At 48.6% G+C, this 19352-nt stretch overlaps 1 protein-coding gene across 7 annotated transcripts in view; it reads left to right on the top strand.

Annotated features, from left to right (window-relative positions):
- Positions 1 to 19352, top strand: part of CACNA1D (calcium voltage-gated channel subunit alpha1 D) — a 321052-nt gene that overhangs the window by 262245 nt on the left and 39455 nt on the right. For 3 of the 7 annotated variants that reach the window (XM_063645661.1, XM_055273856.2, XM_055273857.2), the window contains 3 exons: positions 592 to 702; positions 8361 to 8444; positions 17117 to 17245. In XM_063645661.1, the coding sequence (XP_063501731.1) occupies positions 592 to 702; positions 8361 to 8444; positions 17117 to 17245 (324 nt within the window). Of the gene's footprint in view, positions 1 to 591; positions 703 to 8360; positions 8445 to 8913; positions 8998 to 16665; positions 16711 to 17116; positions 17246 to 19352 lie in introns of all 7 variants that reach the window. The other 4 variants (XM_055273854.2, XM_055273855.2, XM_063645655.1 and 1 more) reach the window with 3 other exon arrangements.

The following is a 19352-nucleotide window of genomic DNA, read 5'->3' as shown; positions in this document are numbered from 1 at the left end:
AGCAAAGACCAAGGTCTAGAGCCAGCTTTTGCCCTGACTTTAAGAACTCCAGCACATCAAACCAGCTCTCAGTGCTGTCTGGACAGTAGGTCTAAAGATAGGGATAAATTTTCTGGCATTTTTCTTAACCTAAGAGTTCTTTTTGAATGAAAAGGACTGTGTGCTGACGTAGGAAAAAGTGTAAAATCAAGAAAACACTGCCTTTCATTCAACATAAACTTACATGGCATAAAATTTATCCCTAACCAAATTCTACCTTTATTCATAGACATTTTGGTGGTATCTGCATTGTGCTCTGGTCAAGGCCCTCAACATAAAGCCCTGCCAGAAGAAAGGGTGAATTCCCTTTATCCTGGGCAGAGGAAATGGATATATTGTCCCCCTTCATCAATCATCCTCATCTTGTCACAGACCCCCCTGCACTTTGTGGGAGTTCACCACGTGACCTTGCAATGCCGGTGGAATTGCTGAGCGAGGGTGCTGGGCTGTGGAGGATGCCTGCAGGGGCACAGAGGGCTGGGAGCCTCCATGTGCAAGCATGTGAGATTGTGGCCGAGGCTCTGAGAATGGTCCCTCTGTCTTCATCCATAGCACTACGAGCAGTCCAAGATGTTCAATGATGCCATGGACATTCTGAACATGGTCTTCACCGGGGTGTTCACCGTCGAGATGGTTTTGAAAGTCATCGCATTTAAGCCTAAGGTGAGTTGCAGAACCCACTTTTCAAAGGTTGTTGCTGAGTCACCCTAGAAAAGTACCCGCTTCCTGTTAGTCTTGTGTTACTGAATTATGCTAAATTGTTCTGGCCGATAACTGGTTTACCACCTGAGAACATTAAAATCTGATTAGAGCATGTGTGTACATATGGGAAAATGAATCTGCAAGAACAAAACCTCGTGAAAACAATTCTGAGAAACAGAAGAAGGGAGATTAGAATTGGGAATTTGTAAACTGGAGATTATTTCGAAAGCCAGTTTTCTGTTTCTAGAATAGTACGTATCATGCTGTGTCAGGGAAACCTGTCTCATTACTTGAGCACTAGAGAAAATGTTTGAACGTAACCCATCAGAAAGAATTTGACCCTGATTATACTTTCAGATATCTAGTCTAAAGACTTTGTTTTGTTTGTTCTTGGTCTGCAGCAGCATCCTTTTTACCCTTTAAGGGAAGTGCTGATACCAGCTGCAGACCTCTCACAGCCATACCATCTTTTGTTTGCTTAATTTAGAAAAATTTCACTTGACTTTAACACAAAATGAGACATGAAATGTGTTCAACTGTGCTCGATGACTCAGCGTATTGTACCCCTTTGGGAGGGAGTGAATTTAGTTTCCCACTTGTCAGTGGCTGCCAGATAAGGGGCAGTGTAGTTCAGTGTCAAATTGCATAGTTGGGGAACTGGACTGGATTCAAATCTCTACTCTGGCACTTACAGCTGAAACAAGTTCCTTACTTCTCTGTGCCTCGACTTCCTCACCCATAAAATGAGGATGCTAATAGTGCTGTTTCATGGGGTTGTCATGAGGAGTCAAGAGTTCCCATATACGCACTGCTTAACAGAGTGCCTGGCGTGTAGCGCCACGCTGCAGACTGTCGGCCACTGCTGCTCCTACCCACACCACCACCCTCATCATCATCAAGCAAGGATGTTCCCTCATTCTAAAAGCCTAGACAGAGGAGCCACACCAAGCTGAAATGTGGGATATTTGGCCCTCAGTTTCTTTCCCAGTACAGCCAAAAACTCTCAGAGTTAGAGATGACAGAGTTCAGTGACCCTGTTAGTTATCTCTGTGTAAGGTATCTGACGACACTGATTTAATTAAGTTAGACATGGATTATGAAATGGATGGTTTCACATACTCCATAGTTCCATGAAATTCTAATTCCAAACTGTTCCTTTCTTTAATTTGAATTAATCTCTATGCAATCTTTATCAGATCTTTGTGGACCAAAAAGAAAGGACATTTGTAAGTGATTAATTGGGGTGATTGCAGTGGGGTCAAATTTGGCACCTAATGCATGGCCAGATGTTATCATCTACTGTGACTTGTCCATATCTACATACATAAACATTTCCTCCTTTTCCAAATTCATCTTAATTTCCTTTGAGATTTTGGTTTGCTTCCCTCTCACCTTTACTTCTTTGAACAATATTTGTCTGGACTGATGGAAAAGGTTGCAAAGTAAGAACATCGAAGGTACTTGAGAAATGCAACATGGAACCTCTCTGTGGAACATTTCCCAGATACCTGGGCCATGTCTTCCCTTGCCAGGTGATTAATTTCTGAAGTTTTTGAAAGCTTGCTCCAGGCTGAAGAGAAAGCACACTCACCCATGGTGTGTGTGTGTGTCAGTCAGTGTGTGTGTGCACACGTGCGTGTGTGTTCATGTGTGTGCTTGCTCCCTTCAGCAGGCCAGTGCATTGACAGCCCAGTAGTGCACTGCCCAGTAGGCTGACAGTTGCCCAGATCTCCAAACCTGGGAGGAGAGTTCAGTGGCGTGTGAACAGCTAGGCGATACCAAAGGGAAGTGAGTAGCTAAGCTATAATCAGTACTGACAGATCAGAGTTTTTAAATGGTTGATTTCTGCTGGAAATTGTACTGCTTGTAGTTTCACTCAGCAAGATATCTTCATAGCATTAGACAACCTCACATTACCATTGGGAGGAGTTTTAAGACAGCAGCAGCAGCATCTCCACACTTGAAGAGCACTGTCGCCGTGTTCCCCCCAGCCAGGGGAGGTTGAGTTTATATCGTGTGCCTGGATGAGTGGGAGAGTATTGGTTCACCAAGAAGCAATGCCCTCCTTAAAATTTTTCCTGTCCTTTTTTTCTTGCTCTTCTCTTTGGTGTTCACAAGCCCAGCCCAGGCAAGTGATCTTTCACAAAGAAGCCAGGGAGGCCTCGTCCCTCCTGGTCGGTGGGGTAGTCGGGCTGAAGAACAAGGTTGTCAAGGCTGCAGAAGGAGGAATATTCTGAGGATATGGCCACATGGGACCTCAGCCTCATCTCAGGAGAGCCTTTGTCTCATGGGAGGAGCTTTGTAACAGGGCCCCTCATGGCAAGGTTCTCCACTGAGTCAGGCTCCAAGGAGGAAGATTGACTAAGAAGGGCCTTTTTCAAAGTGCTGGCTGCAGTAAGTATGAGAGCACTTCTGTGGAGTAAGAAGAGCCTGGTCTGTCTGGGATTCCCTCTTTGTGGGATGTTACCCATCTGGCGTTTCGTCCAGGCTGCATTCTAGGCCATGTTGTTTGCTGCGGTTACTGGCCTTCTCCACTGAGCCATACTTTGTTCCCATCTTAGTCCTTTAAGTGTTTTGATCTTGATTCTACCCTGAAAATATACTAATTTATACTCCTAGCTACTTGGGCTGGAAAAAGTAAGGAGAAATTAGGTTTGGGGAAAGAAGAAAGTGTTTTGGTGCTGTCCTCATGCTGCTGTGCAGAGCTGATGCAGAATGGGCACTGAGTCCTCATCTGCCTTCGAGGGCTCTGTTTGCTGCTCCAGAGTCCCTTGCTAGAGTAGAGCTTCTTCATGATCTTCCTAGAGTACCTTTGCCACCTGCCGGAGAGAAAATTTGACACTGTTTTTTTCAGTTCTTCACGACCCCATCTATTCTAGGAGATTTACTTTTAATGGCAAATAATACTTGAAACCAAATATTACTGTCCTTAGAACTTTACATTGGGCTTCTTGTTGGGCTCCACCCTGTCCTTTTGACATTGAGGTTTCCCAGAGCCCTCTCCTGGTCCGCTTCTTGCCTGGTAAGATGCATACATGCCAGAGCGTCAGTGGCCACCTCTGTGGCATGCAGACCTGCACTGCCCTTCTCTCTCCTGAGCTACTATGCCTCCCTGCCTTCAAAATGATCTCCCTGCCTCTGGCCTCAGCCCTTCTACGTACTCCCTTTGTAAGCCCAAAGCTGACCAGACCACTCTTGCAGTGATATTTTGGCACTGGCAACCTATTGCTTGGGAAAGCATATACAATTTTCTTAGTCGGATATTCAAAGTCCTCCATGAAGCACTGGCCCCTGTATATTTCTCCCTCATTTCCTGCCATTCCCTCCCTGCTATTTCTTCGTCCCCACCCCATCCCCGAGTGTTGGCATGCTAGACCTTTCCCTGCCCATGCGCCTCTGTCTAGATGCCCTGCTTCCTCTTCGTTATCCTTGAAGGCCTGTGGGAAATGTTATCTTCTCTGAGACAGCATCCTCACCCCAGCCAGAGCCAGCCCTCTCCTCCGCTCGTGCATCTGTTGGGGGCCTACTATGCACCATCGTTACCAACACTACTCCATGTCTGCCTCTCTGTTTGTTGGTGAGCAGCTGCTTGAGGTCTCAGGCTGAGTCTTCTGCTTCTGGCTCTGTGGTACCTCACATGATGCCTGCTTCCTGGTGGTAGCTCAGTAAGATTGGTGGAATGAAGAAAGGAATAGAGGGCTGATCCTGGAAGTGCAGCCTCTGGGCATGAGACGATACCTGCTTTTCTATCGCAGGGTATCTGGGTAGAGCAGAGTGGAGCACATCTTCCCTTAATCCCCCGCTTACCTTTGGAAAGGCTTTTGCTAGTTAGAAAGCTGTCAGGCATAGTTTCTACCAAAAGTTGGCACTTTGGGTTATCACTTGGGTCAAATGCTACCCAAATAATCCCTGCCAGCATGGGTAAGAGATTTGGCTGCCATGGTCAATGACAAAAGGCACATTATTTATATAGGCTTCTTCTGATCTGCAGATGGGAGTGAATCCAGGCAACAAAAGGAATCTGAACTTGGGCCACTTTTCTTGTTTCCCATTTGCAACCATTCCGCAAACATTGCCCCCTTACCATGTGCAACGCCTGTGCCATATCCTGGCAAGAGGGCCAGGAATAAGAAGAGATGTGCCTTCCGGGAGCCCACTGTCCAGCAGGAGACAAACACTGATGGATGGTGAGAATAGGGTTCTTAGACATAGTGGTGCTTCCTGACCCTGAGGCCCACGTTAGTCTGGTTTGTGATTTTAAATTTCCAGAGTCAGAAACGTTTCTGTGCAATACATATTGCGTGTGGCTGACTTGTTTGGTCTTTTCAGACAGGTATAGCTGGACACAAAAGTAATATAGATTTGACTGCTGGTTCCACTTGAGAGGTTCTGGCCTCAGAATTCAGTTGTAGGGGAACACATCATCATAGGCCAAGAGGAGAGAGCAGGGAGAGGGGCCCTCTGTTAGGAGCCGTGTCATTTCTTATATCTTATCTTCTGGTTACAAAGGCAATATGGTGCCTTTGGTGGGAGAAGGGTGGGGGAACTGAGTCATGCCACTTGACAGTGATTTTATTAAACCAGAGGCTACTAAATAGGGAAACAGTACTTGGGAAGAATGGGAGGGCTGACATTTTCTCCCTCCCCTGGACTCCTGTCAGATCCACCTGGTCAGAGCCTGTGATTTCAGCCACCTGTCTTCTGCTTCCTAGATTAAGGGTGTCAACCTTCAGTCCATCAATCATTCCAATTTGGGCCCAGTTTTGTGAGTGTGAGGGGTTTCTGGAGAGAGAGTCAATGAAATTGCCAAACAATTCCAAGACCCCAGGGAAATGTTAAGCCCCTATTGTGTTGATTTAAACGGATTTTATCCATCACAGTGCACCAGCATTGAGAATATCTTATAGGCTGATGGAAATGGCCTGAAGGGGAGAACACTGATAACTCTGGAGAGAGGGAGAGAGGAGCTGTTCAGGAATAAAATCTCAAAGTCAGAGGCTGGCCTCCAGCACCCATATGGTGGGTTTGGCCTCTGGGAAATGACATAAATAATGGAGAGAAGCGGCGCACACGGTACAAATGCAAGCGGGGCTGGGGCACGCACCACAGCAGGCTCAAAGGGCGAACGCTGGGTCTCCTCTGCCCTGTCAGTACTCTGGAGGTCTAGTTGCTACTTGTGACCAAGTGTTTGATCAAGGTGTAAATTCCTCCCTAGAGGGGAGGGGAAGGATCACTGCGCTTTCTTTAGCTTTTGAGTTACTCTTAACTCCGTGAAGAAAAGGGCAGGCTCTGCCCCTCCAAGTGTGGTCTGTGGCACTGCCACCAGTCAGAGAACTGCTTGTTATCCATTCACAACAGGAGCTGTCAGCTGTAACACTAAGCACATTGATTCAGCTGGCTTTCTTGTTAGGAGACTTCCTGGATGAAGGAAACTCTGCTGTGTTCCCTTACAACCTGAGGCTAGCTCTTGATCTCACCTCTGACTGCTACTCTAGACCTCAAAGGCAGCCCATCTCTGCTCAGCTTTGCCAGCCAAGAATCGTGAATTTCATGCAAAGGAAAGCTAAAAAGCATAAGCTGTGCTGTTTTTAAAATAGACCTTCCCATTAGACTTTTATACATAGATCATCAGATTTGGTGCTCACAAATTCTTTTTGTCTGCTGATAGATGGGCCAGGGAGGGTAGCAGTCAGTGAGGGTGAAATGGGAGAGAGGCACTGTGATCGTAGGGTGGGGAGAGAGGTGGAGAGTTGGTTAGAAACCGCGGCAGTTGGGTGGGAGAATCTTACATTATTAAGATGAAATTTAAGAAGCAAACCCTAAGTCAGTGTCGTAGCTTCCCCGTAAATGCACCTGGACTGATGGATGGTGACTAGAATAAACATCCCTACTCCAGCTGTTAGGACAGTCAGCACGTCCACATCTTCTATACTGTCGCAAAAGGCTGTGGCTCTGCAGTGGCTTCTTCAGGGTCTGTGTTTGATCACAAGTTTCTGGGACCTGACACCTCAAAGTACTTTTTGTTCTGGTTTTCTTAACGCAGCACTAAATGTACCCAGTTGTAAACATGCTGAGCCCCATTTTATATAATATGTACCTGAATTTTCATTTCCAAAAAGTGTCCAGACTCTTTGGAAAAACACAGTTGGCTTATAGACAGAGCTGTTGATCTTGACAGTCAGTCCCTTGCCCCTTTGGCTCTCTGTGCAGTATCTCCCCACCACCCTCTCCAACCGGGAGCTTCCCAGGGGTGTCGAGAGACCACAGGCACTCATTTAGCACCTGCCATGCTGATGCCGGAAGAAGATATAAAATGTCCGGCACATACATACAGATTTTAAGTTACAATTGTGGGGATGTTGTACCCCCAAAATTGTTGCAACACAGGAGGACCTGAACAAACAACCAGACAAAGCTGGATGACAGGCAGGGTGCAAGTTGGTGGACAAAGGAGACATCGCACATGTCAAGCACTGACTGGGTTCAAGGCTCCGGCTAGATAATGGGGTTAGGGAAGTTGGGGGACTGAATATGCAGCACAGTCATCATCCTTCAGGGGTTTTGGTTGGTAGAGCTGCAGACAAAGACCCCACGTTCAGCGATCAGTACATAAGAGATTCAGTGTCAGCATGAGGGAGTGCAGACAGCCGGGACTGGGAAGGTTTCATCAAGGAGCATTTATCTGACCTTGAAGAAGGGTAAAGTTGAACAGATGGAGTTGGGGTTAGGCAGTTAGGATCGCAGAGACATCAGGAGGTGGGGAGGAACCTGGTACTATTTTTGAAGGATGGGAAGGACTCCTCTCAGCCTAGAGGGTGAAAAGTGGGAGGGAAAGAAAGCAAAAGCTGAGATGGAAGAAGAAGCCTCTTGGCTTCTGTGAAGGACAGAGGGAGCCCTGGAACATCCTCTTCATTCCATACTCTTTTCTACTATAGAACCTGCCTTGACTTCCCCACACTAAACACCACCCCCACGACCAGGAGCCAGGGTCTCTGCCACGACGCTGTGCCTCACAGTGCCTGTGTCCCTGTAAGCCATTATCTACCCGTCTATGTCCTCTACATTGAGAGTTCTTTGAAGACAGGGACTTGTCTCAGTCATCCTGCCACAAGGCATGGCCTTTGTAATACAGGCTGGACTTGCAAGGACTGGAGAACGTTGCTGGCCCATTTGAAGGAGCACAGAAATGGAAATGTGTGCAATGCCTGGGGACAGTGCTCTTTAAGTGGGGTGAATGGAGATTCTAAGGAAGGAGTCCATCAGCTCGTGAGGGTTTGGGATCATCCCTCTGGGTACCGGGACAAGGTTGCCAAAATGCCTTCCTCTGCCCTGTAGATATTCTGCTTGGTTTGGTGCCACTCAGGACCGTGAAAGTGTGTGTGTGTGTATGCACGCATGCGTGTGTGTGTGTGCGTGCACCTTCTCTCACACATAAAGGTGCACAACCACCCTGCTGTGCCCCTTTCCACCAGTGGACAGTATTGTTACCTCCCCTTTGGCTTTCCCACCCCACCTGGGTGCCATGGGTGCGGCAGGGACTCGGATTCGCCCCTATATGGTCCGTGTGGCGGGTCATTCATACATGCTCATAAACATCTGCCCTCGCCTGCTCTGTCCAGGGGTATTTTAGTGACGCCTGGAACACGTTTGACTCCCTCATCGTAATCGGCAGCATTATAGACGTGGCCCTCAGCGAAGCAGACGTGAGTATGCACCTGGCGTGGCCGCCACCTGTGTCCTCTCTCCTCTGTCTGTGCATACTCCGCTCCCTGCCCTGCAGTGGCATCACCTGGACAAGTCACAGATCCCAGTCACTTGATCTGAAACTAGGATTTCCTAATGAGAGCTGTAGGCAAGACGCATTTCAGGGTAGAGCCTTATCCCAGGGCCTTTTGTAGACACAAATCACCTTTTGGAGGACAGGCCTTTTCGCAGCATTTACCCTGGTCACTAGTAGGCAAGGTAAGATAGGATGTCTCTAATTGTTTTCATTTGCTGTGTCAGAAGTGATACCCACAGTGGCGTATCTGTAACATGTTTATTTTAGGGGGATGTTTCAAGTAGCCGTGTGGCGCGATGCTAGAATGTTCCCCTTTTATAACACTGTCCTTTTCTTCTTTTTTCCTGTGGTGCTTCCTCTCCTCTGTGGCTTCTGAATGCTTGCCCTAACAGCACTATTTCACTGATGCATGGAACACTTTTGATGCCTTAATTGTTGTTGGTAGCGTCGTTGATATTGCTATAACTGAAGTGAATGTAAGTAGCAAACTTTGTGTCCTATATCGTGGTTGTTTTCATTAAGTCTGATGTAGAAGAGACTAGAGGCCTTGCCCTTAAATCTCCACACACTTTAGAAATCGAGACACAAATTTATTTTGAAAGACTAAGGATAATTTGTAGTTTCCTCTACCTCACCCCATCTCTATCTCCTTCCCCTGAAAAAGAGTGGGGAAGTCTATGTAGAATTGCCTTTTGGAACTAGAACAGTATTTCAAAAGATCTAATTAAAGTTATAAGGGCTGGGAGTTAATTGTGTGTCCGTGTGAATGTTGTCACTCACCAGCCGTGTGACCGTGGAAGTCATCCAGTGCTATGTGCCTCAGTCTTTCCAGCTGTACATGGAGTTACTGACGTGCACCCTCATCCCCACGATGGTTCTGTGAGGGCACAGGCGGGAGACCCCACAGCCAGCTATGCCCTGAGCGTGTGGCGGCTGCTGCCGGTGCCCTCACCTGTACCGTGTCTGCTCTGAGTCTGGTGACACTGGTGAACGTCCCACACCCAAAGGGTGATGCCAGCCAGCGGAAGGCTGCTTGGGCCAGGGAAAAGAGGGCCGAGGGTGAACCAGGGAGAGGGTGTCAGTCTGCCTTTGTTACATCCAGTAGATTCATTTGAGGGGGAACAAGTGCAGTAGTGGCATTGTAGTTGGAGTGAACCGCTCTCCCTAGAAGCACTCTGAGCACCTCTCCCCCTGCAAAATTAAGCATGAGAAAGGGAGCCCCTCCTTCCGCCTGGCTACCCTTGGGTCTGACCCATGCTAGACCAGAAGGCCTCAGGCAGGCAGAAAGGGCCCTGTCTACCTGATCTGTTCCCAGTTCATCAGCAAGTCTTAGTGGGCGTCCAGTGTGTGTGTGCTCAGGCTGTGCAGAGCCTTTCGAGAGAGTGGGCGGAGCACGGGGAGGGACTGTTGTGTGGTATTGGCTTTTGCTCCACAATGTCCAGCCCACCTCCTGCCCCTGATGCTCTGCCTGGTGACATCTGCAGGATTGAGGGTTATAAGGTCCATCCTGGTGCCCAGACAGCCTGCATCACACAAGGACTGTGAAATCCCTGTATGCCACCTGTCTGGGGCCATGCTGATCCTGGCATGTGAATAGTTAAGACAGCCACCAGCCTGGCAATCCCAAGACCTGGCAGTTGAAGCCCTAGTTCCAAACTGACTTGGATTCTAGCTCCCTCACGGGCCAAGTGGGGTGAATAACATCTGCCCCCTTGCTGCAGATATGTTATAGTGATAAAATGATCTGAATATTTGGGAAAATGCTTGCTAAAAACCCCAAAGTTTTAGGGAGATACAAGTATTGTATTATTCTAAGTGTAGGTTATCCCTGTAATAAGTAAAACGGACTGTCAGACATGACTGTGCCCATGAGGGTGTGATTTAAGCCTTGTCACGCCACACTATGACAAGGCACTCAGATGGTATTTTGCTAGACCTAGGTATACACATGTTCCAGCTTCTAAAGCCCAGACATGTAAATTCTGCTTTATGTGAACTGTTCCATGTGTCAGCTATAAAATTGTCATTCATGATATGTAAATGATGCTTGGTTGTAAAATATGCTGGTGCTAATGGGAGAACAGCAGGTCCCTAACTGGGCTGCCCTGAGCTCTCTCCCAAGTTTATGGCTAGACATCTGCCAGCTTAATCATCTCACAACGCAAAGTGCTTACAATCTACTCGGAAGTATATTTACATGAAAATTCTGGAACATACCCTTCTGTGAGTCAGAGATGGCCTATAATGGAAGCGAAAATACAATAAACTAGCAGCTCGGCCGATCTCCCTGGACTGCTCAGCACTTCAAGTGCTTTGCAGGTGGTGGGTGTAAACACTTAGCTTTCGGGCACCAGGATGTGGCCAAGGTCTGTCCACCTGGGGACACCCAGCTTTCTCACGCCTGACCTGCCTGCTAGCTGGCAGGGGTGTAGCACCCATGTACTGAGGGACAGCACGCGCCCGGCTTCCTGGCTGCCTCACGTGTGCTGCAAGCTGGCCCTGCTCCTCCCGCTGCCCCTGTCCCCTGTGGCCCAGCTTTGCTCATCGGTGTCTCAGTGTTGCTGTGTTCACCTTGCACCAGTCAGGAAAGGGGCAGGTCTACACTTAAGTTTCTAGTTAGCATTTGACATTGGGGTATCTGTGCAACACAGGCTTTCAGGGGGCCCCTTCTTGGCATGCAATTAAACTTTCAAAATCACATAGGCAGACACTCCCATAGTGTGCTTTCAGTCAGTGACCTTTTTCCTGGTCAGCTGTGGCCCAAGACCAGATATATTCCTCAACCGTGGCAATGCCAGTTCCCTACCCCGGGCCAGCAGAACACCACCTTCAGAAATCTCAGTGTCTCCTTGCTGGGTCTTGGAACAGAGGGGATGCTCAAGGCCACCTTCACATTTGTTCCATCTTTCAACACACATTCACTGGGCATCCATCACTCACAGGCTCTGGGCTAGGCTGTGGGGAGGCACAAAGACAAAAAAGGACTGGGTATCCTTAACCTCTGGTGTAAATACATGACAGTGGGACTGTTGGTTCTGACACTCCACTCCCCTCCACATGTAGTTCCCCTGGGGAGCAGTGCACATCACATCCTTGGTGGCCTTGTCCCCTGAGCTGAGGGGTCAGCTGTCAGCTGGGCGTGAACACCTTCGGTTCATCGTTGGCTGGTTGTAGCTGCCATAAGTCATCATTGTTGCAATGTTTAACCTGCTGTGCTCTCTTCCCCAAACTCTGTTAATCTTTCTTTTCTGTTGCCTAATTGATTTTCATGTTGGTTTTATTTTTAGAAAATTGTAGCGGCAAGTATATATAAGCATATATACGGTGAAGTCGTTAAAGCAAAGCACTTCTAAAGAATGTGTGCTTGTTTTTGGCCTCTCCACTTTTGGTTTTCACTGCGCTTCACAGGACGTGCTAAGGATTGGTTGCAATCATCTAAATTGTTCCCCATCCCATAGATTGTCGTCTCCAGCCTGGGGCCATCTTGGTCAGTCACACTTGGCTCTGTGACTTGCCAACATAGTCTTCCAGAATGAATGATCTGGCTGAGAAATGATTGAATTCAGCCTGCGTTTGTATTCTTTGCAAAAACGTTTTGGGTAGTCCTTTGCATGGTCCTGCCTGCATGTGCACCAGCCTGCTTCATCCTACTGTCCCCCTCCCACGTCCCCACACCCCGCTCAGTTCCTGGTTTGGCAGCACTCATGGACTTACCTCCATCACATTTGGTCCTAACCTCACCAGGCTGCTAAAATGTCACACTGTGACTGGTGGGCTCCCTCTTGCTCCGTCCGTCTTTGATGCCTGTTTGTTCTTTGAATGATGAAATGACCCAGCAGCATATTGTCCCTAACCCAGGGATGGCTGTCACTGACATTTGTCTCTTCTCATTATCATTAGTGTCTGGGAGGCAAAACACTTGTTTAGAAGCCACGTCTGCCTTATTATTACTTACTTTGAAGGAGCAGGTAAAAGGTCATTAGGGAGCTCACTCTCAGAGACCCAGGAATAGTCCCTGCCTTTGAAGGCACGCTATTTGGACCAGGTGGCTGACAGTCTCACTCGTCTTCTTTTTCTGACCCCACAGTAAGGTTGTGTAGTCCCCCATTTCATATGCAAACCCTTTCCCAGGAGCCAGCTCAGCTGGGCACTGGGTTGTGGACACAGACCCAGCAACCCCAAATAAAGAAGCCCTCCTCCCAGAGGTGTTACCTGTGAGCTCAGAAATAGTCAGAGGGAAACTCCCCCAAAAGACTGGCTTCTCCGCAATGCCCCAGGTTACCTGGCCCAGCTGTTCTGGGATGCTGGTTTGCTTCCTATCTGAGTTAGAAAGCTGTATCCTCTCAGCTCTTCCAAGCACAGATAGAAATTAATACAGAAAATGAAATGGACTGATTTCATTGATTTCACTTGGGAACCTGAGGGTCTTTTTGACTTCCACAGTTGCAGGGGGCTGCGCCAGAGCCTGTGTGGTAAGAGCCTGCTTGAGAGCCCTGTAGGAAGAGGCTCGAGGGAACGTCAGGAGAGCCCCAGGAATCTAAGGAGCTTTCTGGACCCTGACATGTAGTCCGGCCTCCTGAGGCTAAGGGGCTGTCTCCTGTAGGGTTCCCAGCTGAAGGATGTGACATCTTAGGGTGGGAAGGAACTGCCAAGTTTGTCTTGTCTAAGCCCTGAGGTGACACTGGAATTCCCCCTATTGAAAACTGATTGGCAGCCCCTTGTGGCCATTTTTGGAAAGCTACCTAGTGACGAGTCCTTACCCGGTATGGTGTCCTCTAGGGGCGTCCAGCATAGCGTAGCCCACTTGCATTCCAGCTCCACCAGTTCCCTTCATGTTCAAGCCTCCTCCATCCCTTGTAAGGAAGATGGGGATGGAGTCTAATCTCTCTCTCTGCATCCGTGTACTGTTCCCTCATCAACCCGAAAAGAACCCACTGTACAGCCACAGAAGCCTGAGTGGGCTTTTCTTTTTTTTTTTTTTTTTTTTGAGATGGAGTCTCGCTCTGTCGCCCAGGCTGGAGTGCAGTGGCGCAATCTCCGCTCACTGCAAGCTCCGCCTCCCGGGTTCACACCATTCTCCTGCCTCAGCCTCTCCGAGGAGCTGGGACTACAGGCGCTTGCCACCACGCCGGGCTAATTTTTTTGTATTTGTAGTAGAGACGGGGTTTCACCGTGGTCTCGATCTCCTGACCTCGTGATCCGCCCACCTCGGCCTCCCAAAGTGCTGGGATTACAAGCGTGAGCCACCGCGCCCGGCCCCTGAGTGGGCTTTTCTAGTGACCCCACTCTGTATGGCCGCTCGAGATCTAAAGGGCATTAGCTAGTATAGGCCACCTGTTAACTACTCGGGCCAGCTTTACCCTGGCCCAGGACTGGAGTTCTCAGCTCTCGCAGCACATTTGAATCACCAAGGAGCTTTTAAAATTCCCAACATGCAGGTCTGACGCAGTGGCTCATGCCTGTAATCCCAGCACTTTGGGAGGCCGAGAGAGGCAGATCACCTGAGGTCAGGAGTTGGAGACCAGTCTGGCCAACATGGTGAAACCTCATCTCTACTGAAAACACAAAAAATATGGCAGGCATGGTGGCAGGCGCCTGTTATCCCAGCTACTCAGGAGGCTGAGGCAGAAGAGTCGCTGATATCCTGTAGGCAGAGGTTGCAGTGAGCCAAGATCATGCCACTGCACTCCAGCCTGGGTGACAGAGGGAGACTCCATCTCAAAAAAAATAATAAAATAACAAAATAAAATTCCCAACGTGCAGACACCTCCCAGGTCCATTAAGTAAGAATCCCTGGGGTGGGACCTGGGCTTCAGAGATTTTGTTAAAGATCCCCAGGTGGTTTTAGTGTGCAGGCTGGCATGAGAGCTGGCCTGCCCTTTTCATTGAGCTGACATTTGTCATTTGGGCAAAGCCATTCTCAGGGTTCTTTAAATTTGTAAGACACTTCGGCAACTTGCACTGTCCCCCCGGGGCTGCCAGTCATATCCTCCCCTGAAGCAGCCCCCCATGCCCAGTGGTGCGTGGTGGGAGGGGAGGTGTCGCAGGCGCACTGGGGGTGCATGAAGCCTGGTGTGCTGTTTGCTGTTTCCTTCCTCCCTCCCTCGCATGTTGTGCTGCCCTCTCTCTTGACAAACTCTGTCTCCTCTTCCCTTTTTTTCTTTTAAACAAGAGAATATTCATGGTTTGAAGTTCGTAGTCCATAGGTTGTCACATTTCAAAGATAACAGTTGAAGAGATGTACACTTCAAAATTCAGTTCAGTTGCTGACTTTCACGGACCCTAAGGAAGGGGGCCGTGGATGGCCTATCCGACTTGAAGCAGAATAGGGAGAGGCACGCAGGAGGCTCTTAGGCCAGACTGTGGCCAGGAGCGTCTTCCTTGACCAACAGGCCCCTTACTGTCTTGCAGGTCTGATACATAAGTCGTGCATGTTTCAGAAGGATAACTGTAGAGCCGTCTCTCTCGTGCACACTGCCTGGTCCCCTGAACACAGGCAAGCAGAGGTGCACATTCAGGCACACTTAGCACGCACACTCACACCCCACACTCCAGCCAGACAAGCAAGAGTGGAACCTTCCTGTGCACAGCCTTAGTGAGAATGATGTGGAAAATGATGAGAACTTTAAAAAATTAGTTCCTTCATTTGTTAAGGTCTTAAGTTGAAAGACATTGTCTGTCCCTTTAAGGAGCTGATATTTCTTTTGGGATGAACTAATGGAAGAGGGAAATAACAATAGCGATCCTGGGTTTTTGATAAACCTGTGGCAGAGTTCCCATTCTGAGCATCCCAGGAAAAGCAAGGACCCCTTTTAAACTCTGTCAGAACCTGTTCCTCTCGGGTTCATGGTCACATTACTGAATTTCAGTTGTTCTGTGATGTGCTGAAACCCCTTATTTTCTGTGAACTTTGTAGAATTTCCCTTTGGTCTCAGGAGGTAGCCCTTGTTGCTAGAGAGGCTTCAGAACTGAGCTCTTCCTTTCCCCAGATCCCCAGGGAGGAGGCCCTCGAGAAGTGCGCACATCCAGACGTGTACACATGTCCCTTAACTTTGCAGACACACTGTACAGAAAGCCTCCTTGAAGCCCCTAACCAGAAGAGCCTCATTTCTCTCTGTCAGCTCCTGGTGACACCACTGAGGGGAAAAGAGAGGCTGGCACATGCTGGCTGTGGTTCCGCTGACCGTTGCTGTGTAATATAAAGATGCCTCCTGGTGCTGGCTGGAGTTTGCTTCCAACTCCTCTGTGTTCTCTCAGACACTTTCTGAATACTCAGGCAGTGCCAGGCACCATGCTGGGCACGGAGTGGAGTGAGGCAAGGCCCCTGCCGTCCCTGGGGTGGGGGTTGGGGGGCAGGTAAGCACGAGTCATTACAGATTCTGCATCCTGGGGCCGAGGGACAGGAGCGCAGCCAGACCCTGGAGGAGGTGGAGCTGCTGAACCTCAGGAGAGCTGGTCCGCCACTGTTTCTTCCAAAGACTCATACGGACTTGCACTCCCTCTTGTGTGAAAGCTGTCTGAGCTGTGGGGCAGGCAGCGAGGGTTTCTGTAGGGAAGCCCGCCTCTCTCCTCCTCGCCCTGACTCACTCTGTTCAGCTTTTCAGCAGCCCCGCCAAAGAGGCTGTTGTCAGACATACACCACCCAGGCGTTTAGTCTCATAGGAACAGAGTGTGGTCCAGGGGGGTTTGTGGCCCGCAGGCAGGCACCACTGTTTGCCCCTCTGCTAGAGACATTCTGTTCCTCGGGGCTAGGAGGCCTGCTGCAGAGTGGTTAGTTCCTGAGACCCACAGCCCTGACTAAACCAAGAGAACTAACCTCCTCGCGAGAAGCGGGGGCACACTCTGCATCTGTCTCTAGGGACAGTTGAGGTCTTGTGGCACTGCCTTTACAGGATGCCTGTCAGTCTGGGCACAGCATGTCCTCAAATGTGAATTAGAAAGTGGTACTGTGTCTGTGCCCATGTCCATGGCTGCCTGCCCTCAGGTCCACCTCCAAGGAGAGCCACTGGGATTTTCTCAGGGAGGGAGCAGGTGTGGTGTCCAAAGACAGGAACCACACATTTTTTTAAAGGGGGAGATGCTCTCCGGAACCATTGACTCCTTCCTGGTTCATTAATCCATTTTCAATCTTTGATTTCTTAAAGCCAACTGAAAGTGAAAATGTCCCTGTCCCAACTGCTACACCTGGGGTAAGATCAGTGACTAGTCCCCAGGGGCTGGGCCTTTTCCTTGAGTTTATTTGACCATGTCGAGTTTTCCACTGGTTTTTCTGTATTCTCCATGATTGTCCTTCCAGAACAGTGTCTGCAGTGGTTTGCATTCATCATCAGTGTCCAGTACTCTTGACCAGCCCAGCGTTCTCCTCTAACACAGTAGAATACATGGACATGCATGTGCTGTGTGGACGCAGTTTTCCAAGCTCTGTGTTGTTAGCATGTAACTCTTCCTTTCATATCATGCTTTTTAAGATGAAAAGGCCCTAGAATCACATCTTCAGTTCTTACCTCTGTCACCTTTGCATCTGTTGCTGTTTTTCTGAAAGTGTTGCATGTTCAACTTTCCATTGAGTTTGACCTCTCCATGATAACCCTTCAGAACTCTGAAGAGAGCAATAGAATCTCCATCACCTTTTTCCGTCTTTTCCGAGTGATGCGATTGGTGAAGCTTCTCAGCAGGGGGGAAGGCATCCGGACATTGCTGTGGACTTTTATTAAGTCCTTTCAGGTAAGAGCCATGCCGAGGACTTCTCTCTTTGTCTTTGAAGATCATATGTAAGTCAGTGATTGTCCCCATCCAAGAGGACCCAGGCTCCCCCTGTGTGGCCACTCTGTGGACCTAAGTCAATAGAAAACGTGGAATGCTGGAGAGACCCAAATCAGCATTTCTTGGGTCAATCACATGGGATTACTTGCCTAAAGGAAACAGAAAAGAAAGCAGGAAGGATCCGTAGCTGAGAGATCTGTAGCATTTCCAAGACTGAGAGAGGTGTGGGGCCTGCAGCCCTGCTGTGCCCCCGGGATGTCTGGTGGTGGTGGTGAGTGCCAGATCCTAGCAGACTGCCTGGAAGCCCAACGGCTCTCTCTGACACCGTTTCCTCATAAGGCTGCAACAGTGCTGTCTGTTGGCTGGTCTAGATACAAATCAGAAACCGCCACCTGGGCCAGCACACCATCACTGGGTTATCCTGCACCTGGAAGGGTCACAAAGTTTGGGATGTTTAGGCATACACCATGTCTCATTTGTCACCTCTGATTCTCCAGGCTGGTACAGCTCAGTCCTAGACTTTCCCAAGTAGAACCAGCTTTTCCCGTACCTGCAAGTACCCTGCCCCAGATATTCTAGCCTTCTGGACTGATTCCATTTGGAAGAGAAGGTGTGGGAAATATAGATTCTTATTAAAAGGTGGACCCATGTAGGGAATTTGTGGATATCTACAAACATTAGAAAGTGAATCCTGCATCTTCATTTTTTAAATTATTGGACTATTTTTCATTCAAAAGTTATAAATGTTTACAATAACAAATGAAGCTGTCCAAAGATATATAAAGAGAAAGTTCAAACTTGGCCCTCACCCACCCCTGGGGTAACCAGTGTTACCCTCCCAGTGAGCATTTGTCCCTAGTGGGTGGGATTTTCACGGGTAAAAGGGAGAAGGGACAGCAAGGGGGGTGGTGCAGGCACTCACAAGGGAAGTCACAGATGCTGCTGGGAAGAATGAGGTCGGAGGAAGGTAGAGTGGGGGCCTCAGGCAGGTGAGCCTTGGACTTGCTAAGGCAAAGAATCCTCGACAGTTATTATTCGTTTAAAGTACCAAAACTTGGGAACAAACTGCTATAAAAATAGATAATTCAGAGGTAATATTATCTCACTTTTTAAAGAAATTCTTAAAGATTCAATCTGCCACAGATAAGAAAGTCATGTTCCAGAGCAGCAGTTCATAAAAGCAGAGAAACTGTGCAAACAAAAATCTTAAATATTTGGCAATCTAGGAAGAAAATGTACGTAGGTATGTTGAGGAAAGCCTGAAACGAACCCTGTGGGACCCTGCTGAGTAGTCCTGCTGCAGGGAGGGAGGGCCGGGCTGGCAGGCACAAGTCAATAGCTGGCACAGATCTGAAGGTGGCTGAGCACCTGTGAGCCACTGACTTTCTGACAAGCGCTCTCGGATAGTAGAGAAAGCGGGTGCTTTAAGCGTGTGTTCCCAGAATTAAGCCTAACACTCTGGGCACCCTGTGCAGGTGGACGTGTTGGTCACATGTGATGAGGTAAGACAGCAGTTGACAAACATTCAATGAAAGGACGGGGGCTCTGTCAGACACTTGTGTTTGGTGTTTCTGAAGGGAGCCACACTTGGCGACCCCCCAGCTCACTCCTTTTCTTCCCTGGCCCAGCCCCCCAACTTAGCAGTTCTTTCAGAAGGTGTGCATCTTAAGAGAGGTATTTTGCATTCTACAGCCACAGCCAGAAAGTGGTTCTTCCCCTCTGACCCAGTAATTCCACTCCTAAGACTTCACCTTAAGGAAATACTTCAGCAGAAGCAAGGTGATTTTGCATAAAGATAGTCCTTTGCAACATTACAATACCGCCCCCCAAAACATACCCACAAAAGAAAGTGGAAGTACTCTAAATGTCCAATGTTCTGGAATGGTTTGATCAATTATAGTTTCACCCAAAAAATCCAGTAATGAATTTAATAATTATGAGAGTTATGTGTCTGTGTTGAAAATGTTTAGGATTAGCCTACAGGGTTAATGACCACGGAAAGCACATCCTGCCTGTAATATTGTAACACTGGGCGTGCATGTGGGTGGTGTCTTCAGGACTAAAGTAG

This window comes from Symphalangus syndactylus, chromosome 1, assembly GCF_028878055.3.
Source record: "Symphalangus syndactylus isolate Jambi chromosome 1, NHGRI_mSymSyn1-v2.1_pri, whole genome shotgun sequence".
NCBI classification, from domain to species: Eukaryota; Metazoa; Chordata; class Mammalia; order Primates; family Hylobatidae; genus Symphalangus; species Symphalangus syndactylus.
The sequence above is the reverse complement of the archived record's forward strand: the minus strand, read 5'-3'. Positions and strand labels throughout refer to the sequence as shown.